The 25,334-nt window shown below is 44.1% G+C and overlaps 1 protein-coding gene, 1 long non-coding RNA gene and 10 other non-coding genes across 23 annotated transcripts in view; 1 reads left to right on the top strand and 11 right to left on the bottom strand.

Moving 5' to 3' along the window:
* Window positions 1-855: 855 nt before the first annotated feature.
* The window catches only part of LOC116839862 (uncharacterized), a 374,064-nt gene continuing 349,585 nt past the window's right edge, over window positions 856-25,334 (bottom strand). The window contains exons 1-14 of one of the 10 annotated variants that reach the window (XR_012656276.1): window positions 12,591-12,698; window positions 10,922-10,969; window positions 10,366-10,394; window positions 10,017-10,062; window positions 9,357-9,538; window positions 8,586-8,708; window positions 6,981-7,006; window positions 6,464-6,578; window positions 5,875-5,902; window positions 5,246-5,295; window positions 4,119-4,158; window positions 2,838-2,891; window positions 1,606-1,648; window positions 856-1,388 (exon numbers count right to left, since the gene is read on the bottom strand). This is a non-coding gene — a long non-coding RNA (uncharacterized LOC116839862). Of the gene's footprint in view, window positions 1,389-1,605; window positions 1,649-2,837; window positions 2,892-4,118; window positions 5,296-5,874; window positions 5,903-6,463; window positions 6,579-6,980; window positions 7,007-8,585; window positions 8,709-9,356; window positions 9,539-10,016; window positions 10,063-10,365; window positions 10,395-10,921; window positions 10,970-12,262; window positions 12,549-12,590; window positions 12,699-25,334 lie in introns of those variants that run through there. The other 9 variants (XR_012656272.1, XR_012656277.1, XR_012656268.1 and 6 more) reach the window with 9 other exon arrangements.
* Window positions 2,149-2,231, bottom strand: LOC116839910 (small nucleolar RNA snR60/Z15/Z230/Z193/J17). Its single transcript, XR_004377265.1, has one exon. It is a non-coding gene; the product is annotated as a small nucleolar RNA snR60/Z15/Z230/Z193/J17 (small nucleolar RNA).
* Window positions 2,973-3,056, bottom strand: LOC116839916 (small nucleolar RNA SNORD79). The gene has a single exon (XR_004377271.1). It is a non-coding gene; the product is annotated as a small nucleolar RNA SNORD79 (small nucleolar RNA).
* LOC116839914 (small nucleolar RNA SNORD75) lies at window positions 4,233-4,300 on the bottom strand. Its single transcript, XR_004377269.1, has one exon. It is a non-coding gene; the product is annotated as a small nucleolar RNA SNORD75 (small nucleolar RNA).
* LOC116839917 (small nucleolar RNA SNORD47) lies at window positions 5,735-5,810 on the bottom strand. Its single transcript, XR_004377272.1, has one exon. It is a non-coding gene; the product is annotated as a small nucleolar RNA SNORD47 (small nucleolar RNA).
* LOC116839912 (small nucleolar RNA SNORD78) lies at window positions 6,021-6,084 on the bottom strand. The gene has a single exon (XR_004377267.1). It is a non-coding gene; the product is annotated as a small nucleolar RNA SNORD78 (small nucleolar RNA).
* LOC116839909 (small nucleolar RNA SNORD44) lies at window positions 6,583-6,647 on the bottom strand. Its single transcript, XR_004377264.1, has one exon. It is a non-coding gene; the product is annotated as a small nucleolar RNA SNORD44 (small nucleolar RNA).
* Window positions 9,623-9,705, bottom strand: LOC116839911 (small nucleolar RNA snR60/Z15/Z230/Z193/J17). Its single transcript, XR_004377266.1, has one exon. It is a non-coding gene; the product is annotated as a small nucleolar RNA snR60/Z15/Z230/Z193/J17 (small nucleolar RNA).
* On the bottom strand, window positions 10,131-10,212 carry LOC116839915 (small nucleolar RNA SNORD24). The gene has a single exon (XR_004377270.1). It is a non-coding gene; the product is annotated as a small nucleolar RNA SNORD24 (small nucleolar RNA).
* LOC116839913 (small nucleolar RNA SNORD75) lies at window positions 10,473-10,540 on the bottom strand. Its single transcript, XR_004377268.1, has one exon. It is a non-coding gene; the product is annotated as a small nucleolar RNA SNORD75 (small nucleolar RNA).
* On the bottom strand, window positions 11,429-11,506 carry LOC116839918 (small nucleolar RNA SNORD74). Its single transcript, XR_004377273.1, has one exon. It is a non-coding gene; the product is annotated as a small nucleolar RNA SNORD74 (small nucleolar RNA).
* Window positions 12,689-25,334, top strand: part of ZBTB37 (zinc finger and BTB domain containing 37) — a 33,150-nt gene continuing 20,504 nt past the window's right edge. The window contains exons 1-4 of one of the 3 annotated variants that reach the window (XM_075067933.1): window positions 12,689-12,965; window positions 15,684-15,746; window positions 20,650-21,602; window positions 22,832-22,931. In XM_075067933.1, coding sequence (XP_074924034.1) covers window positions 15,702-15,746; window positions 20,650-21,602; window positions 22,832-22,931 — 1,098 coding nt within the window. In that variant the 5' untranslated portion in view covers window positions 12,689-12,965; window positions 15,684-15,701. Of the gene's footprint in view, window positions 12,966-15,683; window positions 15,747-20,649; window positions 21,603-22,831; window positions 22,932-25,197; window positions 25,316-25,334 lie in introns of all 3 variants that reach the window. The other 2 variants (XR_012656266.1, XM_032806095.2) reach the window with 2 other exon arrangements.

Raw genomic sequence — 25,334 nt, 5'->3', positions numbered from 1 at the left:
CACAGCTTAATACATGGAGGCATAAGTAGCAGAGGCCAGGAAAGAATTAAGTGAACACAGAGTGAAGGTAGGACACAATACTGAGGCTTTGCTCCCCCATTAGCATGTTGGAGCTGCAGTAAAGCCCTGACAAAAGCACAGACCTCTGCGGCATCCACAGTATAACCACCTCCCCATGTTCCATAGCCTCCTCACCCAGACACCCCAGAACACAGTGGGGGAGGCTCCAAGTACCCAGCCATTCCACTGCAGAGGATGAGTCATTCAAACAGTGATTTTCAGGGTGGTTACAATAAGCAATGTGGTCTTATCCTTCCATCCTCCCCAGGCTACCTTGTCTGTTTGAATGCATGGTATCAAAACAATAGCTACTTTATTTTGAAGGGGGGGGGAGGGGGGGGAGAAAGGGTGGTTGGCTTATAGGGCATTAAAATCAACAAAGAGGGTGGGGTTGCATCAAGGAGAAACATACAACTGTCACACTGAAGCCTGGCCAGTCATGAAACTGGTTTTCAAAGCCTCCTTGGTGTCTGGCACAAAAAATGTTTGTCAGCCAGTGCTTTTACAGAGTGAGTGGTGACATATGACATGTACCCCAAGCCACTCAATGTTTTTGCCCCATTAGACATTGGGAGCTTAATCCAGAATGGGCAGCAGAGACTGCAGGAACTGTGGGATAGCTACCCACAGTGCACTGCTCCATAGGTCAATGCTAGCCACAGTAGTGAGGACATTCTGCCAACTTAATGAATGTATTGTGGACATATGCAACTGACTTCTATAAAATTGACCTAATTTCATAGTGTAGACATACCCTAAGACTTTGAACTCATACATAATACACAAACTACTCCATCATTTGTGATGTTTATTTTAGCACATTTCAAATTTCTTAGAGAGCTGTTATTTTACTTCTAAAGTCTACTTAGTGCTGGTTAAAAGACACATGGCAAAAGTTCAGAGCAAGACTGGTTTCTTAATTAGATATTTAGCAAGAAACTAAAGTGTGTATCAACGTAGAAGCATGTGACAAGTGGGGCAACAAGACATTCTGAACAATCTTTTCTGCACAAATTTCTAGACTACTCTTCATCCAGAAGTCATGTCACCTATTGTGGCAAGTGTAGAACATAGCAAGTACTGCTGACCCATCTGTCCTTTCAACACCCTTGCAAACCCCTTAAACGGTCCTGGTGGGCTCTGAGTGCAGGCAGGACTGTGGAGCAAGGACTCCAGGCCAAACTGATGGTCTAAATGGGGAGGCAGAGAGACTGCTTCCCTCCAGCTTGACACACCCACTGCTGCAGGTTTGACTCTGGCCCCGCCATGGCTATACCCAAGCACCTCAGAAGCAGGAGTTGCTGGATACACAATCTGATGCCGTCACACTGCAAGGAGAGAGACAAAAACTGTTACAGGATGAAGCACTGATCTCTAAAAGCACAAGATGTTTGACAGGAATAGATCAGACCTTAGATTTTCCATCACTCATCAGAGAGAGAGTTCAAGCTAAGGTTGTAATCATCATCTCTCCATTCCAGCAAAGGGATCAAAGCAGCATTTCACTGTTAGGTACTGAAGCAATGCGAGTAAAGTGACACCCACCTTTCTGATTCCTCAACCATCCATTCAAACCAAATCTTGCTCTCTAAAGAGAAGGAAAATGGACATTAATTAAGAGTTCTCCCATCAGTAGCACCTCAGCAAGAGTGGAAATGGTTTACAGCACTGGAACTCATTTGGCAGAATCTAATTTCATCAGTAGTTACAACCTGCACTGTAAAAATGCAAGTGCACCAGTCTCATGAGTTTAACTGCTAGCAAATCTGTACAACTGAATCTTAGTTTTAAAAAGGAACCTTCCTGAGCAAAGACACGTGTATTTTTATATCATGTCAGTGTTTGACTGGACCTACAAGGCTCAACACCAGAGTATGTCCTTGATAAGGAGGTTCTCCTTACACACACCCCATAGAGCTTCTGTGGGCAAGCCATTGCTCCTGCCCTTAACAACCCATGGGCAAGTTAGGCTTCAAGTGGACATACTAATTACCCTCAAGGAGCAGGTAATGTGGAGTAACAAGATGCTGTTTTCATGTAGTCACTTAAGACCACAAGAGCTCTTTAATGAAAGGATTCAGCTGTAGCCAGATACATCAGATAGGAGCGAAAGACAAAGTTGTGTTCATCACTGTGTATTCTGCTGAACTATGTTATCATCATTGTATCGGCTTAACAGCACTTTCATTCACTGGGGCGTTTAGTTTCAGGCTGTCATCCCTCTACCGTTACCTCTCCTACAAAGTGGGAGCATGAAAAGTTAGTGACAGACTAAGATGTGCTCGCTTTTAAGCAGCTCTTTGATTCAGAGTTACCCTAAGGTAGCATGTGACTAAAATGGGCTTCTAGCTTTGTTTGACTGCAGTGATCAGACTATATTAGTCACCAGTAGAAGGGGCCCAATCCTGCTCCCATTAGCTTTAATGGAAGCAAGACAGACACTGTGTCCTTCTAATGGTCAGCCATAGAAGTCAAGCTGTTCTCTAAGAATGATTCTGCATAAAGAATTAATTGAACATTTCTGCTGCTATGAGAGTCAGAATTCTCCTGACATCCCCATTGCTGAACACAAACTGCAGGACCAACACAAGGAAAGGTATCATGGGAGCTGGCAGATATGGCCAAATATACGCAAAACAGGCACAGCACTAGATTCAGTCACTCCTCACTAAACTGCACTGACAGCCCAATGGACCCTCAAGAGATTCCAAAAATCTAAGCCTCAAGAGTCACACTGATGTTAAAAATAAGCTCCCAGTACTCTGCTTTATCCTTACCTCTCAGGCAGGCAGAGGGCGGATAGCTTCACTCAATGTTTGACCAACTTTACTCTGTAACATAATAATTCAATTTTTACTAACAGGTTCTGGCTGGTGGAATCGGATTCTTAGTAGAGACAACTTGAAGTTCTGTACTGTTTCAGCATAAAAGAGAGTCTTCCTCATTCTTTTTCAGAGAGATTCCCATTGTTTAACACAAAATCATCATTAACAGTACACAGAGAGGAAGTCAGCATTTCACCAATATACTTTAGTCAGCAGTGGAATAGTTTTGTTTAGCTCTAGCAGCATTGAATAATCTCTCACCCTCAGTAGAGAGTGAAAGTCACACTGCAGTACACAACCCTAATTCCAACCTGCCACTGAGACAGCTAGCATATAAAAACAAATTAGGTCAAACCATATAGAGGAGATGGAGAATGCTGTTGGGTTGGGTGTGACTTTCTGGGAATATCTCTGCTTTTTAGAATTGGTGATGAACTAGCAGTGAGGTTGATCAATTGTAAGAGTAGATGTTTCATAAAACTGATGTGGAAGAGGAATCTTAGAATATCGTTTTCATAATTACATGTCAGATAAATGCAACAGCCAGCTTACCATATCAAGTTGTCTGGTAATTCTATTCTCATGACTAAAGATGACCACTTGCATTACAGATATCTATAAGCAGCAAAGCCTCAGCACTACATTCTTAGAAACATCTTCAATCCACTATGGCTTTGGGTCTGTACAGAGAGCTGAGTGGGTTTAAAACATACATAACAGCTATACTGGGTCAGACCAAAGGTCCATCTAGCCCCAGGGTTCTCAAACTGGGCATGGGGTCATGAGGTTGTTACATGAGAGGCTGTGAGTTGTCAGTCTCCACCCCCAAACCCTGCTTTGCCTCCAGTATTTATAATAGTGTTAAATATTTTAACATGCATTTTTAAACTTATGGGGGGGGGGGGAGAAGAGAGGTTGCACTCAGGCTTGTGTGTGAAAGGGGTCACCAATTCAAAAAGGTTAGACAACTACTGATCTAGCCCAATATCCCATTTTCCGACAGTGGCCAATGGCAGGTACTTCAGAGGGAATGAACAGAACCGAATCAAGTGATCCATCTGCGGTCACCCATTCCCAGCTTCTGGCAACTGTCCAGAGCTATCTCTACAAAGCAGAGCAGCTCATAATGGCTGCAAACACTTCATTCAGTGCACATATCTAGCATAGTATGTGCTTCCACTGGCAGCCAGAGAACCAGAGCAAAGACTACTCCAAGTTCAAGTAAAGAGTTACCTCAGCAAAGTTATCCTTTTCCCAGGAGTGCGCTCCAGCCCTGGAGGGGAAAAAAATAAATTCAAATGTTACATGTCATTCTTTGCTCCATCTGCAGGCATACTATAGTTTCAAAGCCTCAGAGTGAAGTTTTCAGAAACCTGTTCTGTCCACTACTCTTATAATCCAAGTCATCACAGGCTTCAATTCTAGCCCCAAGTCAAGTGTCACTGTTTGTTCAGTTGTAAAGGAAAGCAAGATATGGAGTTAGCAGATTTTAATCTGGATTCCAAATGCTGTGAATCAACTCAGTCTGTTTTCACAGCTAGAATCCTCTCTGAACATTTACATTTTCCAGGTACTGGAGGAATAGCCTCCTACTAAATCAGACACCAATATCAATGTTGGTGAATTTGCACCTATATATCATGACTCTTACAGACAAGGAGTTATCACTGAGGTCCAGTGGCTAGGGCCCAGGAGACCAAGGTTCTGCACAGATGTGTACTATGTAGTTTTAGTCATTTCATCCCATGAAACTCTGCTGCAAGAATTGCCATCACCATTTTGCAGAGTGACCCAAAGTGCTGTAGTAGGAACTTAAGCTTTTTGAAAGTTACTCCCATGTTGCTTCTGTGGTATCAGTGTTAAAGTGGGTGCAGGAGGCATATTCAAAACAGAAAATTTAGGAGCATCTCAAGATGGGTAAGTCCCACCGTACAAGCCTATTAACATTTTTTGTGAGTGCTCTGTGTTGGCCCCTCTCTGCTCTCATTTAAGTTAATGGGAGTCCTGTTCCCCCCCCCGCCCTCCCCAACTATAGTGGGAACAGTGCTGGGCTAAAACTGAGTTTCTCTGAAAGCCCCAGTATCTTACAATTGGAACAAGGGCTTGCTCCTTAATTGTTTAGAGGCGCACCTATCACACATCTCCATATTCTTGAAGAAGTGTTAGTGTTTGACAGCAGTACACGTCTGTATCTAGGACCAGAGTTTAAATACTATAGTATTTAAGTGAAGCCACTAAGCTTCATACAAGCACAACAATGAAAGGTTGGTTCCATCACACAATGCAGTTACTTCTACAGGATCAAAACCCAGCTAGTTTTGCCACATATAACCCATAAAGGAACAGAGTAAGATACAAACCTCTCACTTGAAATGCTGTCCTGATCATCCACCATCTTCTAATATTAATGCTTATGGGGGAAAAGAAGATTGTTTAAAGTGTACTGGGTTACTAATTCATGTTATAAACTAGCTAGACTATAATCCGCTCGACTAGATTTCCTTGATCTACAGTGTGGCAGACTAGCAGAAGTGATCCAAGTGAAGTATGAACCAGTTTTTGTTTTTTTTTTTAAAGCTTTGTTAATTTAATCATTTAAGGAAGTGAACAGATCATTCTTTGGCCCATCCTAAGCAGTAGATGTTTCAGACCCCATCATCTAAGGTGTTCATCCAGACACAAGTGTCATTTAAACTGGTAACCTTTAGAGCACAAAGGACAAGTTAAAGTATTCTAACAGTTGAGAAGCCACAATATGCTCGATGTATTCAATACATTTTTTAAATCCCTTCCACTCCAAGCTTTGGGCCAGTCTATGTTTAGAGGACACACTGACAGAGCAAGAATGTAACCTCAGAGTAAATGGAACGGAAAGGAGTAATATCATGGACATTCATTTGGCAGAATCTAGTTTCATCACTGGTTACAACAATGCTCCTACTAGCTACACGTTAACAACTGATTGGTCTAAACAAAAATACATACTCACCCAAGTTTATTCAAGGCAGGGCCAGGACCTAACAAGCAGACGTGAGAGCATTAGTTTCTTTGACAGCACTCCATGAGTAAAAAGGAAGCAATTCTGCATAAAAAGTAAAATAGTGTCTTCATTTCTGTATTACTTCATTTACAGGGTCTTTCAGTAATGAAGTAGTCCACATACTGATTTCAGGTCAGACATTTGTCAACATCATTATAAACCCTGTAGGAGACAACTGCTATGTGGATTAGCCTACAACATTCCATGATTCCCTAGAACAAGTCTTCAAAATCCACTGTAGCTGTTTATCCACAGTCTCAAAACAAAGCATTAAGTCTCTCGTGAAGCACTACCTTGGATTATCTTTAAGTGAGCCCTGCAGGCTAGCAGTACCTGAAATCTTGTGGTGGAAAAGGACAAGCCAGGAAACCTCACAGGAATTCTACATTAAGAACTTCAGTATGATTTCCACCATAATGCATGAGACATTAGATGTCAGCTCCTGGACACCAGACTGTAGCAGGGCACCAAACTATTTATTACATTATGTCAATTGCCAAGTTAAAACAAAAGCAAAACTAGCATACTGATGACTTACCACTGCTAATAGCAGCGCTCAGTACTTCCAAGTCACTCCAGTCCTGGAATGAAGCAGAGGGTAAGGACAACTCAGAGACAACCAACCACGAAACAGGAAAATCCAAGCCAGATGCCTGAAATCAGATAGAGCTAATTATAGACCTCCATGATTGAGTCAGTCTATTTGCATCTCATCATACAGGCTGCTTGTATAGACTGGGCAACAATCTGTTTAACTAAAATCTGTGTGGTAAGGATAGGCTGTGGTGGAGTATCAGATGAGAAACTCTTCTCATGTCAATGGGAGCTGTACATGTTTGCTACACTGGATAGTACTCTGCCAGTTCTTCCCCTATCCCTCTACTATTTTAGGATGTGATCTACAACAAACAACCAGCACTGATACTTCTATATACTTAAACAGATTCTCTGATTATAGCTAGAACCTCATTATTTTAGAGGCATACTCTAGACCCATCCCTTTCCCACCTCTAGTTACTCTAGTATTCCCATGAAGTTAAAAATACAGTACTTACAGTATACCCAAGCACCCTCTGGAAGCCTGAAACAGAAAGCTGGTATTAGCTGGAGCTCATAAGCAACTTCTGTAGTATTTAATTATTATAGAACTGTATCAGTATTTAGTCAATTTTATCCTCATTGGGATCAGAGACCTGATTCATCATCATCTACAGTACACAGACAGCCTGTTTTCCATTACATGCGACGACATCCTCCTCTCTAACCTAGGAGATGGGTACTTGCCTAAGAATCCTGCACCAATCCTATTAGATGCTCAAGGAGCTCTTTATTTTACTGTCCCCTTCCTGGGTACATCTCTTCACTGATGAGGTAACTCAGGTGATCAGCAGCTGTCTGAGCATTCAGGTTGGCTTAGTCTGGGTGCAAGCAGCCAGACTGCAAAGCCATATCTGAGTTACTGGTGCTGCATCCACTTGTGTTACGCTAGAACTTTTGGGTGTGTATCCCATGGCTCTATGATTTGGTCACAGTGAGGTGTCGGAGAAGTTGTCTGTCCTGAGCATGCAGGGTAGAAGTTATGGGAAGGCACTGGATGGTTATCAGCACTCAGTTGATTTAGCTGAATCTTGACTGCAAAGCAAGGCGATAAGCAATCGGGTGTTAGCTGGCCTGTTCCAGGGCTTGAGTATAAAGTACCACCACTCAGGCCACAGGGTTGTATGTGAACAGTTAGGGTCTTACTCAGGTGTGGCCCCTAAGTTAACTCTACAGTGAAGACGACAAGTCTGGAGGCCTAGACCCCATCAGCCCACCACCTAAATAAAGATGGACAGGGCTCCCTCTGGAGCAAACCCTGACTAACTTAACAGCTTCTTGCATCTGCCAGCGTCTTCCTCTGCTAGAGCCACTTCTTAGTCTTATGGACAACGATTTTAAAAACCAGAGAGTTCCCACAATTAGTCAATAGCATGTTAAACTTCTAATGTTATTACAGCAGGATAAAATAGTTAGGGCTTGGGGAAAAAAGTACTCTGCTTTGGCAAACTAACTAAACCTAGTTGTCAGATTAAAATACTGCTGTGGCCGCTTGCCCTAAAGCTAGGCCTGCTGCAATTTAAAGGAGAGTTGTATACCATATGACTGTACAATGCAAATCAGCTTTCTAAAACCATTAACCTACCAGGGAGTGTCTAGGCACCACAGAAAGTCCCCGTTCTGAACTGCTTATGTTTCCAACAGACAGGCCAGAGAAAGTTATTCTCCATCCATAAAATGGAGAAACAAGGCATTGGGGGATCAAGCAAGTTACCCAATACTGAAGGAGCATGTGTCAAAGCCAAGAATTAAACCCAGTACTCCAAGTCATGGTTCAGTCTTAGGATTTCTGCTCCCCGCAGAGCAGGTTTAATACTATAAGAATATTAACTGTACACATTTGAAGAATCCTAGTGAAAACTGTCTAACAGGATCAGATGCTATTAGATCAACCTCACATACTACATTTGTTTGTTCCATATATTTTTCCCTTCCTGGCTTCACTCCACTTTGAAAGCTCTAAGGTTTCCTACTGCCAACACTCAAAGCAGATTCAATAGATGGCTGCAAGACAGCGTGAAATATGTAGTATTTCCACTAGAAAGTGTCCCCTCCAAAGTTACCTTTGTATGAAGTGTCCTGTGCTCTACTCTCCCTGCAAACAATATGGAACTGTGTTCAAGTTGGAAGTTTTATCTCCATACATTGGGCAGGTGGTCATCTGAAGCCAATCTATTTAACACAGTCTGTAAAGAAGAGACAGTTATGGTACCCACGCCACTAGGTTATTTATTATTATTACTGGAGCATTTAGGAGCAATCATGGACAAAGACCAATTTCTGCAAGGCACTGTACAGACAGAACAAAGACTGTCTCTGCCCCAAAGAGCCAACAATGTAAGACTAAAAAAGAACAGATGGAAGACAGACCTAGACCGTGAGGGGGAAGACCACAAAAACAATATGGTCAACAGGGTACCAGCATGTTAGACATTTAGGCTGGGTCTACACCTAAGACAGAGGTCAACATAACTACATGACTCAGGGCTGTGACAATAAGTAGACCAAACTCCCAGCACAGATGCTGTTTTGAGCATCTCTCTCTAATTCAGTTACTAGAGAAGACTAGCAAAAAAGAAGTTTTGCTGTAAAGCCAGCCAGTCTTCAGAGCACTTTTGGCAGACAAAAGAGCACATTTATGACCTGAGCTTTCCTTGTGAACTAGCTGCCAGAGTAAATCACAAGCAACTGGAGGACGCATCAGATAGGAGCAAGAGACAGTACAGCATGTTGTTCACAGACCATCTGCTGAATTATGTTCTCTCCAGTGGAGGCTGTATATAAGAGAACGGTAGTTGAAAATACAAAGCAAGTCAAGTTGCTTCCTAATTTACTTCTAATTTGTCTGAGGTGCATGAAAGACCTGGGCAGCCCAAAAAAAAGTCACTTCTTTAGAGTAGATTTCTTCCCTAGACACTATTTACTAGCCAAATATCAGCAGTTTTCGCCAGAGGAACAACCTGCTCAGGTCAGAATTAGCGTCTTGCCTTTCATCATCAGGATTCACCTTCCAGGCCTATATGAAGAGAAAAAGGAAAAAATTAGAAACCATTACCATTTTAGTATTTTTAACATGTACCAGGGAGGATCACAAGATAGCCAGATACATCAGATAGGACGAAAGACAAAGCTGGTGTTCGTCACTGGGCATTCTGCTGAACTATGTTATCATCACTGTATCGGCTTTGGTGAGACTGGTTCTAAGCTATTTTTCTAACATGGAGTTTGGTTTAGTGAGTGTGATCTACCAAAAGGCAGGAGTGGCACTGAATGAAAAGATGCTCTAGAAACAGCTACTCAACCAGATAAGACAATCTAAGAGACTGAGTAATAGTGAAAGTTAGAATTGTTCTGCTGTATTAAGCAGACACAGAACTCTAAACATGTTCCGTAACCATCCTTGTCATTGTACTGCCTCAGCTCCATAAAGGAAGGGGACACCCATTAATGAGCCATGGAGATGTTTTTCCAAGAGGAGTTATTCTGTTTCTTACCAGATAATCTTCCTTCTATGGGGCTTCCAACTTCCTCCATTAAATCCTGAGAAAAGAAAGGAGAGTTATGAAACAGGCTCAGACATGAATAGATGAAACTGTTCAATAGTGCTGTGCCTCAGTTTGAAATACAGGTGGTTGAGAGCTCTCATCATTCTCTTGTCAAGAGTAGCAAATAAGTGTCATCATTGTGGCACAAAAGGGAAAGTTTGTTATTTGGCCGCTGGAAATATTTAGCTAGCGTACTGATTGGATTAAAAACAAGGCCTCTAGACCATAATTTACATTTATTTCTCTTTAAGTAACTTTGTCCCTCATTCATGAAGCAAAAAATTAAACATGATTTTACCTTAGCAAGTGGCATCAGGTCTCGGTCTGCTAACAAAAGAAACAAAGAAACCAAATCAGGCATTGGTAAAACAAAGTCTGAGATCAAAGATAACAGGCACCGAATAAAGCCTCAGAATAGAGTTCTCAGAAATCACTTCTGTCCACTACTCTTATTCTTTAAAGCATCATTGGCTGTTCAGTTTAATAGCACAGTCGTTCACTTCAAAGCCTTTTGTTATAGGCCTATCTAAAGTTATCATACTAGAAATCACAATGTGAGCCAGTGTCCTGTCCCAAAAAATCAAGCCATTGTTTAGCCCCTTCAGATGACCTCCAAGGATGCAAGTGTGTTATTAGCGGAGGGAAGGAGAACAACTGCAGAATAGAATATCCCTTTAGACAGACTGAAGGGAGATTCATGGAGCAACACTGGCCCTGCACCTCCTGAGAGATCAGCAGGCACTCCAGAGTTCTTTAAAATAGTCAAGCCAGACATAAGTGGATCTGTACTAGGCCAGACAGTACTCCCTCCCCACCCCCCAAATTAAACCCTACAGTTAAAAAGCAGTACCTACCGGTTTTGTAGTTACCAGCGAGGGAAGAACTTGCTTGATGTATCATGGCTAAAAACAGAAGATATAATGTATACATTACATAATTTCCTCAGTTTCAGAAAATAGCCTACCTAGATAGTCTGAAAATTTTAGGTCAGGTTGACAAAAGATGAAAGACTAATAGGACTTCCAAAGCAATTATACCAGAACAGCTACAGCACACACTGTACTACAAATTCACTTCAACCTGTTCTGTAAGCACTATTGTTAAGTCTCAGACTATTAAAAGGGCCAGTTAATGCCAATGAGAATTTTTTTGCAATAAGAAAATTTAGCCAGCCCCCCCTCCTGGAACATTAATTATTACCCACCTTTCCTTCTACAATGCAATTACAACCCTATAGAGGCACCTAGTTACACTCAGGCAATCACTACTACAATTTGATTTTGCCTGCCAAAATGGGACTAGAACATACTACTTATGCCATTGAACTACTTATGCCATTGCCCAGCGATGAATATACCCCATGTCCAGCTCAGAGATGTTGGTATTCATCATACTCTCAGATGTCCCTACCAACATGGTTTTCATCATGTGCACGTACATGGAGGGCATGCTGCACTGAGACATGACACTATCCCATTAAAAAAAGGAAACCTGGGGCCTGGTAACTATTACTAAGGAAAAACCATGCTTGTACAAAGACCTGCTTGCTCTCCTACTACTGCACATAGCAATACACTAGGAGAGATTCAACACTTTCCACCACGTGCTCTCATGCAACGGTCAGATATTCTTTCCAACTTACTCTAAGGGCATTTCCACCTACATTGATGCTACATCTTTCCAGTTCTATCTCCACCTTCGCCATATGGGCTGAAAGGAAGACCAATCCCTTCTCATGCTACTTCCTATGAGAAGCTGCCAATGGGCACCCAAGCTACAGCAAGCTCTATTGATCTACTATGAGCTTACACACAACCCTACACATCACTATAAAATAGAGGAACAGGGCCACAACACTATTTTTGATCTATTCCTACAAGTTGCTGGTTGGTAGAGCTGAGGCCTAAACATTCTGTCAGAACAGCTTTAGGAAAAGCAATGGGCTGCCTTTTAAGAGTCAGGGACTGTCACACGCACAACAGACTTGCTTTGGCCAGTCTACTAGCAGGCGTCTCTCTAAAGCAGGCGTTTTTCATTTACAACAACATAAAATTTTTTAATGGAGGTGCAGACCCCTCTGGAAATCTTAGGCATCACCTGCGAAGTATACGTTGAAAACCACTACACTAGAGTCACTTGATGCTCCGCTGAAGGCTCTCTCAGACCGGGGATATTAAGGGCAGAGTCCAACCTACCTGGCACTGCACCACGTGCCACCCCATAGCCTCTGATGCCCACGAAGTCGGCGCCCACCAAAGCCATCGCTACGCCAACTTAGAAAAGTTCAGGGTACTACAACCCCCAGTATGCAAGACTCAACGAAGCCACTAAGGAGCAGGAGCCCAGATAAGGCGACAGGTGGTGGTCGGGGACAATCCACCTCCATCCTCCTCAGCCCACACCCATCGGCGGCAAAGCCCCTCCGGGAGAGGGTGCACACCGCCTCGGGACCGCGATGGGGTCGGCATTGATCAACATGGAGCCGCCAGAGCGGCCTAGAAGCGCGCGCGCTGCCATACTCACCCAGCCCTAGGTCACCTCGCTGCACTCACCGGCTCAGCAAAAGGGAAGAAGGAGGCGGTGCCACCGATATATATGTCCGCCTCGCAACGCTGTCACGTGACGGTGAGCGGCAATGATGGTCCCAGCAAAACTGTTGTCATAGGACCTACCCACAGAACAATGACGCTGACGGAAGCCGGGCTCCACCCCTAAAGAGCCATGGCGGCCGCATTCCAATGGGCGTGGTCACATGACGTGCGGCCGCTCCTTACCGGGGCACCGGGGGGCGGGGGGATACGAACTGGAAGAGGGGGGAGGAATTTTCTTCCGGGGTGCGGCCCGCTCGGGGGGTTTCGCTTCCGGGACGGTGTTCCGGCCCGTTCCCACCCCCGGGAGGTAGGTACCTGCTGTATTCGGGGTCCGGCAGCCCCCCGGGGTGGGGCGAGGCGAGGCCTGGAACCGCCCAGCTCCCGACGCGCTGTCACTCTCACCCCCGCGGGGCCGGAACAGGGGGCGCCTTCTCGGCCCAGAGACCCCTGCCAGGGGCAGCGCAGCGCTCCTAGGGACACTCTCCCCGCGCGGGGCACCGCCCCCCCGGGGGCTGCCTCCCCCTCATCCCAATACCGCCTTAGGGCTGCCCCAGCACCCCTCGTCCCCTCCCACCGGGGGCAGCTCCCTGCCACATCCCCCTGCCAGGGGCTGCTCCGCCACCCACAGCCCCGTCCCATGAGGGTCAGCTCCCCGCTATCCCTAGGGCCGCTCCACCCCCAGCACCCTCCCACCAAGGACAACTACTCCTCAACCCTTCTGTGAGTGGCTCCTGCAGCCCATGAAGAGCAAGCTCCCCTCATTCCCCCGTCCCCAACATTGTCCTACCCATCGTACGTTCCTCCCACACCCCAATCCAGAGCTGTCCCTGAACCACATCCCAGTGATGTGTTGTCCTTCTATCCCGCCAGGAGTAGCAGGGCATCCCCGTCCAGCAACCTTGTTAGCTACCTACCAGCCTTGAAATCTTCCTTAGCAATAACCTCCACCCTGTGGTCTTGTGTGCACTAGACTTTTGGGGGAATTCTTAAGTGCACAGCCACCAGACAGGGCCAGTGATCGTGTGACAGCTTGTGTATACAAGGCATGGACTGCCACCCATGTTTTTAGTCACTGTGTCCTCTAGACTTGCTCCGAGTAGGATTAGATGGCATGCCCTGACTAAACCCCCACGCTACAGTTGCCTGCATGGGTGGCGCTGCAATGTCAATGCAAGCTGTGAGGGGCAGACGCTCTCATCCCTACCCTGTCGCACACATCCTCTCACCCTCTACCCTACTCCCCTTCCATATGAACGGCAAAACTCTTCCTACTTCACCTTGCCCCAACCCCCCCCTTTATGTTATTTACGCAGCACAAGGGTGCAGTTGCCTTGCAAACATAAGATGCAGTCCCTTCCTTGAGGAACTTACTATTAAAGTGCAAGGGGAAAAATATTTATTGGGAGGTAGAAGCCAAGAAAAAGATTACAGTGATAAGATGATGTGGTTGCTTCTGTTTGTTGTAGACGCAGGACACGATGGTTCTGCATTTTAACTTTTTTCTTTAAAAGTGAAAGCTTTTACTTTGGGTTGCGTTATTCTGATGGAACTGGAGTGATTGAAGTAAAGGAGGCTGGATAGTGTGCTAGCACCACAGGTTGTTAGGAAGACACAGGGTAGGAAAGTGATTGTGGGTAAAGATGTGCACTAGGGAAGGATAAGGAGTGGCAGGGGTCAAAGAGGTAGATGCAGGTAGTACACATGAGAACAAGCAAGTTGTGACACCAAAGTTAACTAGTTGGTGACTGATTTCAGGCTTCCAGAGATAAGGTGGAAGTAATGGTGAAATTAGTTTGTAGTGAAAGGCTCTGAAGGTGGTTCCTTGGGGCTTTAGTTTTAGAAGAGCTGGTAGAAGCAGAGTGATGCTACAGTAGAGGAGCAGCTTTTGTAGCCCAGTTATGAGAAGTATCTCTTGTGCAAATCTCCCTCCCTTAGAGGGCTGGTCCTGGAGCAGAAGTGTGTGGCTTGCCTGGGACCGAGGTGGGGTGGGGGGGAAGTAGCATCAAGAAAGAAGAGAACAGTGACTTGAAGTATGCTCAGGCTGCTGGCATCAGTATGAATCCAGCAGAGCTGAAACCTTTAAGAGGCTGTTTCCAGAAGTTTGGCTCAAACAGTAGTTCTGGAGCTGTATAGGGTATGAAAGGCTGTTTCGTGCTGTGTTACGTGACTCCTGCTGGTTATGTTGGGTTTGTGTGCTCCAGCTGTTGGCGGCAGTGGTTTGGAGACACCCCACTGCCCCAACACATTCTACACACCTGCAAGCCTATCAGCAGTTGCTACCAGGAACTTTCTGTTTGTCACCTATTCCTGTGCAGGAGTTTCTGAAAAGAATCAGGAGTGAAGTGTTCTTTAGTCTCCAGATAATGTCAGACTCTCCATGATGTATTGATAAAACCTTCTAAGACAAAAGCCCTACTATTCCTAACTGAGTATTCAGAAGTCATGGCTAGGCTGCCCCCCGCCCAATGATATTTTAACTGAATAAACTTGGGATTTTTATTTGCCTTGTTTGAGCCTTAAAAACACTGTTGCAAAAAAGCAAACATCATTCTGGGATGTATTAGCAGGAGTGTTGTAAGCAAGACACAAGTAGTAATTCTTCTGCTCTACTCTGTGCTGATTAGAGCTCAACTGGAGTATTGTGTCCAGTTCTGGTTACCACATTTCAGGAAAGATGTGGACAAATTGGATAGTGTTCAGAGAAGAGCAACATAAATGATTAAAGGTCTAGAAAACATAACCTGTGAGGGGAGATTGAAAAAATTGGGTTTGTTTAGTCTGGAAAAGAAGAATGAGGGGGGACATAAGAGTTTTCCATTACATAAAAGGTTGTTGTAAGGAGGAGGGAGAAAACATGTTCTCCTTAACCTGTGAAGATAGGACAAGAAACAAGGGGCTTAAGGTACGTCTATACTACTGGCTGGATCAGTGGGTAGTGTTTGATGTATTGGGGATCAATCTATCATGTCTCATGTAGACACGATAAATGGATCCCCAAATCGATGCCTGTACTCCATCTCGGCAGGAGGAGTAAGCAGAGTTGATGGGGGAGCAGCAGCGGTTGGCTTGCCGCCATGAGGACGGCCAGGTAAGTCAAACTAAGATACTACTTAGTTCGAACCCCCCTGCTAGTGTAGCCTAGGCCTAAAATTGTAGCAAGGACAGTTTAGCTTGGATGTTAGGAAAAACTTCCCAACTGTCAGGGTGGTTAAGCACTGGAATAAATTGCCTAAGGAGGTTGTGGAATCTCTGTCACTGGAGATTTTTAAGAGCCAGTTAGACAAACACCTGTCAAGGATGATCTAGAACTTAGTCCTGTCTTGAGTGCAGGGGACTGATCTAGAAGACCTTTCGAGGTCCTTTCCAGTCTACAATTCTGTGATTCTAAGTTGCATTACACAGGTTTTTTGCAACACTAAGGTTAGGAACTAATATACTGGAAAATGCAAAAATCAAGGTCTCACAGCAGCTTGGACTCATACAGTGTATGTTTGTTATGTTTTATTGCTTGGAATTTACCTTCCTAACAGTGGGGGCAAGTTAAAGGTGATTTTTCAAAGGGAAAGGCGGGAACTTGTCTATGGACAAGCTACAAACAAAAGTTCTCAGTTACGCTTACCCAAGTCCTAAAGTGTCATCTCTTCAGAGTCAATTTAAACAAAGGTCTTCAAATACCCTTGCCTTTGGGACAGGGTGGATAAAGGTCAAGCTCAAGATATCTCATCATGAAATAAGGGTTATAAGTCTATAGTATGACACAATATGTTCATGTAATGTTTAAGAAAAGTTTTATAAATTAGTTCCAATAGTTCATGGATTAGGGACCCAATTTTATGGGGCTCCAGGGGCTTCTGTACAGATTATTAAGGTTAATCTTTTTATCTACCTAATGGGACTCAGTGCTCAGTCTAGAAGATACCATCAGAGATGCGTAGTTTTGCAGTTCTCAGACTGTGGGTTTGTGTCACCAGAGGTAACACGCTTATTAACAGCAAAAATGCTTTTAAAGAAATTATATAGAGGTGAGAAATAGTTAAATAAAACAATTAAATGTCTGTCTGGTGATGTTCTCCTCGTAATACAGCATGGCAAGAAAATCCTCCAAATATTAATGATTAACCTGTTGAATTGGAGCTAGTTGACCTCCCAATGACTTCATATATATCTTCTTCAGTTACCTTTGGTAAATGAAATAACCAAACAAACATTTTCTGATATAGCTGTAAAACTAATCTGAAAAGTTTTCAAAATAAATCACTTAAAAATATATAGTGTGTATCTTCTAAAAATGAAACCTGCATATATCTCTGAGTTGTGAAGAATATGTATTAAGGTTATAACAACCAACAAGAATGCACTTTTATGTAGAAATCCATGATTAAATCGAGTCTTCCTGACTAGTGATTTAAATCAAATCAAATCAAATCCACCCTGCTTAGGGGGGAAACAAATACAGGTTCTGATTTTCCTCTGCCTTCAGGGTTAAGGCAAACAAACTCACAGATTCTTTTTAAGAGTCTCTACCAAAAACAGCTGACTTCTCTTACCATGCATGTAGAATAGGACTGCCAGTAGCCAACACCTTATTGAGTCTTCCTTCTCTTATATATCTCAGGCTGGTTTCCTGGGAGGCCAATAGGCTCCAGCTGTTTCTGAACCTTATCCATTAACCCTTGCCTCCCATCATAGTCTTGTCTGGAACCCTATGTGTAATATACCCTGATGCAATGCCTTTCTGTGTTTATGATCAGAAAGAAGACCTGCATGATTTAACAAGAGGAAAAATACCATTTATTTTTACATTAGAAATGTGCAAATGGAAAACTTAGTAGGATTATGTGATTTCAGGCCTCTGATCCTGAAAACATGTAAGCATGTGCATAACTTGACGTCAGTGGGACCATTCACATGAGTGAAGTTATGCATGTGTTTAAATGTTTGCAAGATGAGGTCTATAGATATCAGACAAGTGACACCAGATTAATTAAGAGGGGAAGTGAAACTCTTTTTTGTTACCATCAGTTTACTCAAACACCCTACAAACAGTTGGATCTGTATGTTAAAGATTCAGCATTGTTGTCCCTTTAGTTAAGGAGTGAGAGAACCCATAATGCACATCTGACACTTCTGAGACCTCCAACAAACGAAGGAAGACAAGACTTGACATTCTAGATACTGCTCGGAGAACAAAAAAACAGCATTTAAAAGAAATGCTTCTTTTAAAAAAATAAAACAAACCAACCCACCTTTTGGCTTCTTACTGCATCAGAAAAAACAAAAGGATACCCATCCAGTTTCCTTTCCTTTGTACATCACTGTTAACAGTACAGGCAAGACCCTGGCTTTTATATTTCCTCATGTTTCAAATTCTAACCTTAGCACTGCATTAACTTAGACCTTTGCACTCCATTTTCTTGTTTGTTTTTTAAAAGACAAGAAAAAAAGGAAGAACCTTTAGATATGCACTGGGAAGTTGCACAATTGCTTTGCGCAATTTACGGGTTTTAATCTTAACCACCCTGTGGATACACAAAATTTCTACCTGCGGCATTGTACAGTTTTGCAATGTTTTGCACAGCTTTGTGGTATGACAGACGGTTATGTAGCTTCAAGCTTGGTATCGTATTTTGCTGTACATGGACAAACCCCCTGCAGAGTGCCATTTAAGCTTTAGTCCCCGATGCTGGAAAGACACACATGCTTAACTTTATGCATATGACTAGTCCCATTGACTTCATGATTTCTCAGAGTAGATACAATCTAAGGCAGGATATTCCTGGATTCCTCAAAACTGTTTTGATGCCTGCTGCAATCTGTCTAATCAGCATTTCAAATGCTTTCCAAGTTGGAGCCTGTTTATGTCACAAGTGGTTTTTATTGAGTGCTGTTTACTTGGTCTGCATCTATAGTCTCAGGTTTTTAATCATTCTTATTTGTAATTACATCTACATTTGCCCCATTTGAAATTTTTACCATATATGCCCAAGGCTCATTTTCAAACTTTGCCAACAAGATACAAGAGGATCATAGAAAAATGAAGGAAAGAAAACTAATTAACTTCGTGTCATTAACCATCATGATCTCCAATTAATATTTTGCTGTATTCATCTCCTTGCCCAAAGAAACAAAAATGATAGCTACTGTATTTTTCATTTTCACAGCGTCAGCTTGGTCAGTTTATAGAGCACAGGACTTGCAGTCGAGAACTGGATTCTCTTCTAGCCTGTCACTGACTTACTGTGTGATTTTTTTTGGCAAGTTTCAGAAGTGTCTACTAATATTGAGAGCCTCCATTTTGAGCGCCCTACTGGAGACACCTTGGGCCATGCTTTTATTTAGTTCAAATGAAGTTACATGGTTGAGCCCCTCTGAAAAGTTCTTGGAAGCTGGGCAACCAAACTTAGTGGACATATGGAAATTTAGGCCTCAACTTTCCATCTTTATTTCCCCTTCTGTAAAACATGGATATAATAATACTTGCTCTTCTTTGTAAAGTCCTTTGATATCTATAGATTAAAATGATGTATAAGTGCTAAGTATTATCATCATCCATTAGGCAATCAGTTTCATATGTTAGTGTCTCAACCATTTGTAATGTTTTCCAAGTCAGGGAAAATCACTTCTACTGAACTCAGTTTGGAGGCCCACAGAGTGAACTTTTGAGAGCTAAGCAGTGGGAGTTGTGGAGGTGGGTCCATAAGAGGATTAATTCTCTTGTAAAGTGATCCACAGAATGCAAAAGCTGAGACCCAGTGCAAGCATTAGTAAATCAAGTTTCACAACACCTCTGGGAAAATCAAAGTGCTTCAAGATTCATAGATTACAAGGCCAGAAGGGACCATTGTAATCATCTGGTCCAGGAGTTTTCAAACTTCATTGCACCATGACCCTCTTCTGACAACAAAAATTACTACATGACTCCAGGAGGGGGGACCGAAGCCTGAGCCCGCTCTAGCCCTGCCGCTCTGGAAGGGGGCCAAGGCCCAAGGGCTTCCACCCCAGTCAGGGAGCCAGTGACCTGAGCCCCGCAACCCAGAACTGAAGCTCTCAGGCAGGGGTGGCCAACCTGAGCCTGAGAAGGAGCTAGAATTTACCAATGTACATTGTCAAAGAGCCACAGCAATATGTCAGCAGCCCCCCATCAGCTCCCTCACCGCTGGCTCCCAGCGCATTCTGCCCATGGGTAGCTCTGCTGATCAGCCCTTCTCCGTCCCGACACCTCCCGATCAGCTGTTTTGTGGCATGCAGGAGGCTCGGGGGGGGAGGGGAGGAGCGAGGGCACGGCAGACTCGGGAAGAGACAGGAAGGGGTGGAGTGGGGATAGGGCCTGTGGCAGAGCCAGGGGTTGAGCGGTGAGCACCCCCCAGCACACTGGGAAGTTGGCACCTGTAGCTCCAGCCCCAGAGTTGGTGCTTATACAAGGAGCCGCATGTGTCTCCGGAGCCACAGGTTGGCCACCCCTGCTCTCAGGCTTCAGTTCTGGCCCTGGGTGGCAGGGCTCAGGCTTTGGCCCCAGGCCCCAGCAAGTCTAATGCCAGCCCTGGTGACCCCATTAAAAAGGGATCCCGACCCACTTTGGGGTCCCGACCCACAGTTTCTGAACTGTTGATTATCTAGTCTGACCTCCTGCATAACCCCAGCCAGAGAATTTACCCAACATAATTCCTAGAGCAGAGCTTTTACAAAAGCATCCAATCTTGATTTAAAAATTGGCAGTGATAGAAAATCCACCAAGATCCTTGGTAAATGGTTAATTACCCTCACTGTTAAAAATGTACACCTTATTTTCAGTCTGAATTTGTCTGTCTTTAACTTCCAGCCCTTGGATCATGTTATAGGTTTGTCTGGTAGGTTGAAGAGCCCATTATTAAATATTTGTTCCCCATGTAGGTATTTATACATTGTAATCAAGTCATCCCCAAGATCTATGGGTGAAAGGTGCTCCAAATGCAAATTATCACTAGTCCAATTAATCCTGTTTTTCTTTCCAGCTGGGTTGTACACCTACAACTGGGGCAGCCATGGAGAAAAGTGGAAACATTCAACTGGAGATCCCTGACTTCAGCAACTCTGTCCTGAGCCACCTCAATCAGCTGCGCATGCAGGGCCGCCTGTGTGACATAGTGGTCAACGTGCAAGGACAGGCTTTCCGTGCTCACAAAGTGGTGCTGGCTGCTAGCTCGCCCTACTTCCGTGACCATATGTCATTGAACGAGATGAGCACGGTCTCCATTTCAGTCATCAAGAACCCCACTGTTTTTGAGCAGCTCCTTTCCTTTTGTTATACCGGGCGGATATGCCTGCAGTTGGCTGACATCATCAGTTACCTAACAGCAGCCAGCTTCCTGCAGATGCAGCACATTATAGACAAATGCACGCAGATCCTCGAGGGAATTCACTTCAAAATTAACGTGGCAGAGGTTGAAGCTGAACCGAGCCAGACTAGAACAAAGCATCAGGAGAGACCCCCAGAGTCTCACCGGGTTACCCCAAATCTAAACCGCTCTCTGAGCCCACGCCACAATACTCCAAAAGGGAGTCGTCTAGGCCAGGTCAGCACTGTGCTGGACATTCGGGAGCTGAGCCCTCCTGACGAGTCCACCAGCCCTCAGATAATTGAGCAGAGTTCAGATGTGGAGAGCAGGGAGCCCATATTGCGGATTAACAGAGCAGGACAGTGGTATGTTGAGACAGGAGTGGCAGACCGTGGGGGACGGAATGACGATGATGTTAGGGTGCTTGGAGGAGTGCGCATTAAAACGGAGAACCTGGAGGAGTGGCTGGGAACGGAGAATCAGCCATCGGGAGAAGATGGGAGCAGCGCTGAGGAGGTCACAACCATGGTAATTGACACAACAGGCCATGGATCGATGGGCCAGGAGACTTACACATTAGGGTCATCAGGAGCCAAAGTGGTTAGGCCAACCAGCAGTGAGATTGACAGGTGAGGTTCCTTTAACCCATTTACTGAGTGTGGTTGGAAGAGCAGAGTCCACAATATTTGTATCTGTCTTGATCATGTGTCTTCCCCGATCATCTATCACTGTTTATTTCACACACTATCCTTAGGCATATGTGCTGAAAGATTTTCTTTAGAAGTATATCTGTTACTAGTCCTCAAGTATTTGCTGTATGGTGAATAAGAACAGTGTCTCCAGTTACAGGCTAGATAGGGTAAAATCATAAGGGTATCAACCATTCTCCTTCAGAAACAAGCTGGTCACCAGCTATGAGTCAGGAGGAAATCTGCCTCCCCATGGTACTGGATTGCAGAATTCAGTGTGTTGGGGGGGGGGTGTTAAATCTTCCTCTGAAGCAGCCATCATTTGGCCACTTTGAGAAAGAGAACACGGGATTGGATGAACCGCTGTTCTTTCTTGATGTGAGAGTTTCTCTGGTAAGAGCAGAAGGCCTTCATTTGTAAGAGGGGATTATATTTGTGTTGTCGGCTCCCTATTCCTCTACCTCATTTGTTCTGATTAAAGCAAAAGGTTCTGGCTGTAATTGTGGTGCTTTTCCTCACCATTCCTTCTCTTCTCTCCCATCCCAAACCCTCCAGTCCTCTGAGAGAGCAGCTTCCTTGAAATGGTGGATACCCCATCATTTAGAACTATACAAGCTCTGTAAGCGATACTGGAAGTAACAATCCTGGGCTGGCCTTCAGGGGAACAAACTAGCTCTGGACAGGTCTCATTTTTAATTCCTCTCCTTAGATCAGCTGGCCTTAGACACTTGGGTATCCGTTGTTTTTCACCACACACAACTTCCACCACTCCTTCCCTGGAGCCATCTGCATCATCTGTGGGACATCCCTCAGCTGTACTTGCCCAGGGAGTTGGAAGATTGGAGGTGCCTTTTGAGCAGAGGTTTCTTCTTCTGCAGTGCTGCCTGAGTCAGTGGGCTATCTCATTTCCCTTTTTATTTTAGTAGCAACCAAAAATCTGCCTATTCCTGAATCAAGTTGATTGACCCAGTTTCATATTTCAGATATTAACACTGGAAGCACAGACTAGTCTTTCCTGGTGTTTTTTACATTTGCACTGCTCCACATTCTGTCTTCTGATGGGGAAGGAGAGAGTCTCTGCAGGTGCTCCACTTGTCCCCCATGAACATATACTGATCATACTGCACCGATAGCCATTAAAAATTCTATTTACACTCTTCCCCCCACAGATTTAGCCCTTCGGGCAGCATGGTTACTGTAACTGAGCGGTACAGATCGAAAAGTGAATCTCCCGGGCGGATGGATGAGCCTAAGCAGCCCAATTCCCAGGTACACAACCTAGCTTAGGGGGTTTGGATAACCAGTGAATGATGGTGTTGGAAAGTTACAGTTACTGTATTGTGGCCACATATGCATGTTATACTTGATAGAAATGCTTTACGTGTCTATGGCAATGTAAGACTTAGGATGACCTTTGCTATTCCCTTGCTTTTTAAGTGCTTGGGTTTTATAAATGACGTAAGAGGTAAGTCACACTTTGGTTAAAAGAACAAGAAGATCGCCAAACCATGTTTACGCAAACTCCTGCTGATGCTGCCATGGGTACAGCTGTGTTGATAGTAGTTCTGGAGGAATTTTTTCCCCCTAAAAATGCCCTCAGATAGCTAGAGTCAAAGAAGATAAAAGCTGTCAACTGGCTTCCAGCTAACTTGAATAGTTCAGGTGTTAGGAGCTTGTGCTGATTGTTCTGGGTTCTGTCTTCACTGATGCCCTTGATGGGGTGGTAAAAGTGATCATTTAAAAACATGTCTTTGAGGGATAGAGGAATACAAGGAAAAAGACATTTTGCAAAGATGTCAAAAAGCAGCCATATTAAAGGCTTTTACTTTCTGAATATACGTACTCAATGTAGTAAATGTTTAGCACATACTTTGCCTGTCACTGGTCCATAAACCTGAAAAGCATGAGGATTTTGTTGTTGTTATAATGAGGAACTAAAATCAACCTTAACAGTGGGAGGCTACCACCTCTCCAGATTAAACCATGCACAGCTACAGAGCCAGGACTACAGCTTTAAAAAACTTTGCATCTACCGCTTGAGCCAAAAGAAGAGCTCTGTAAGATATCATCTGTAGAAGGACTCTTGTGTTCCTACTAAGTTGTAGTTGGCCAATAGAGTTGGCCGCCACTTCTCTCCTTCTCTCTCTCAGGCATAGGACCCAGGACTCCAGCTGAAGTCCAGCTGTGGGCACTCCGCATCTCTGAAATCCAGACCCAAAGTGACTGCTCCTGATCCCATTGAGGTCAATGATAGAAAATACCCTTTGACGTTAATGGTGCTGGATTGGGTCCATAACTGTCAATGGGAGTAGGATTGGGCCCCAGACTGTCCATTGTTAATAGCTTTATAACAAACTGTTTTTTTCACATAGAGCAGGTGCCTGAGTTTTCAAGGAAACTTAACTTTATGGGAAGTTTGAAGGTTAGTAACAGGCCATTGTAAGCTGGAGTGGAGACCAAGGAAAGTTAGACAAAAGTCAAAAATTCAAATTAGTAGGTTTGAAATGTTCAGATCAAGTTAAACATATAGGGCAGGACAGATAGGACTCTGTCATGGAAAGTGGTTACTACCCTACGTATGAAAAGGCTACTACTTCTCCATACAGAAATAGCCTTAAACTTCAGTTTAAAAGACTGACTGGAATTGTGCCTTTCTAGCCACACCAATGGTCAAGTGTCACATCACCCTGCTCCACTAGGCTTGGTATGGCGGATGCCATAAAGCTTGCCTATAAATAGAGTACCTGTGGGCAGCACTTCCATGTAACATGCTGTGGTTTTGTTCCTTTCATTTCATCCCAAGTAGCTTTCTGTTCTAAGCATGATTGAATGGCGAGGCATCTGGCACTGGAATGCGCCTGCTGTCACATGCTCCATGCTTACCCGCTGAAGGGACAGCCCTTCCGGGGTTACATGGGTTACCTGTCTGGGGGTTTGGCATTTTATGGAACTGGCGTAACACTTCAGATGCAAGTGCTGTGTCCTCCCAGCTTGCAGGCAAGAGTGGAGGTATCCAGCAGGCCATGTATTTGCATCAGTTCAGTATGAGTGTGGTAGCTGGCCAGGAATAGCAATGTGAATGGTTGTCCTAGTTTCCAAGCTTGTGGTTAAAGAGCCACCCTTGGCTACCCTTCTTTCTAGCTTAATAAGATAATGGGGGAATTAGGAGATCTGCATGCTGTTCCCTGCTTTATAACCTTGAGTGAGTCATTTAAACCCTCTCGGCCTGAGGTTTCCATCTGTAAAGTGGGGTAATGACTTCACGTCCCAGTCGTGAGATATAATTCATTGCCTGTGAAGTACCTAGAGCTCTTCAGATGTAATTTTCATACACTTACTTTGCCTTCATCATACAAAATCTCTGTCCATTCACTTACTTTTTTTTTTTACAAGTAATATTGAAAAGGGAATCACCAATATTTTAATAAGAGTACTGGTCCAGGTTCTTGGGTAGTGAACACAGCACTGGTACATTTGATCCAAAACTCGATTCAGCTAAGTGCCATACTGATGATAGCCATGTTTATCTTCCTAGATCCCAGGAAACAAGTTAGGACCTACAGCAGTGCCTTTTATCTGGTGATCTATTTATTAGTCCTCAGACCAAAAGCCCCATTGAGCTAAGCACTTAAGTGTGTACTTAAGGCTGAGATGTGAGTAGTCCTGTTGACT

Source organism: Chelonoidis abingdonii, chromosome 7 (assembly GCF_003597395.2).
Source record: "Chelonoidis abingdonii isolate Lonesome George chromosome 7, CheloAbing_2.0, whole genome shotgun sequence".
In the NCBI taxonomy this organism is placed as follows: Eukaryota; Metazoa; Chordata; order Testudines; family Testudinidae; genus Chelonoidis; species Chelonoidis abingdonii.
This window is presented reverse-complemented; position numbering and strand designations above follow the sequence as displayed.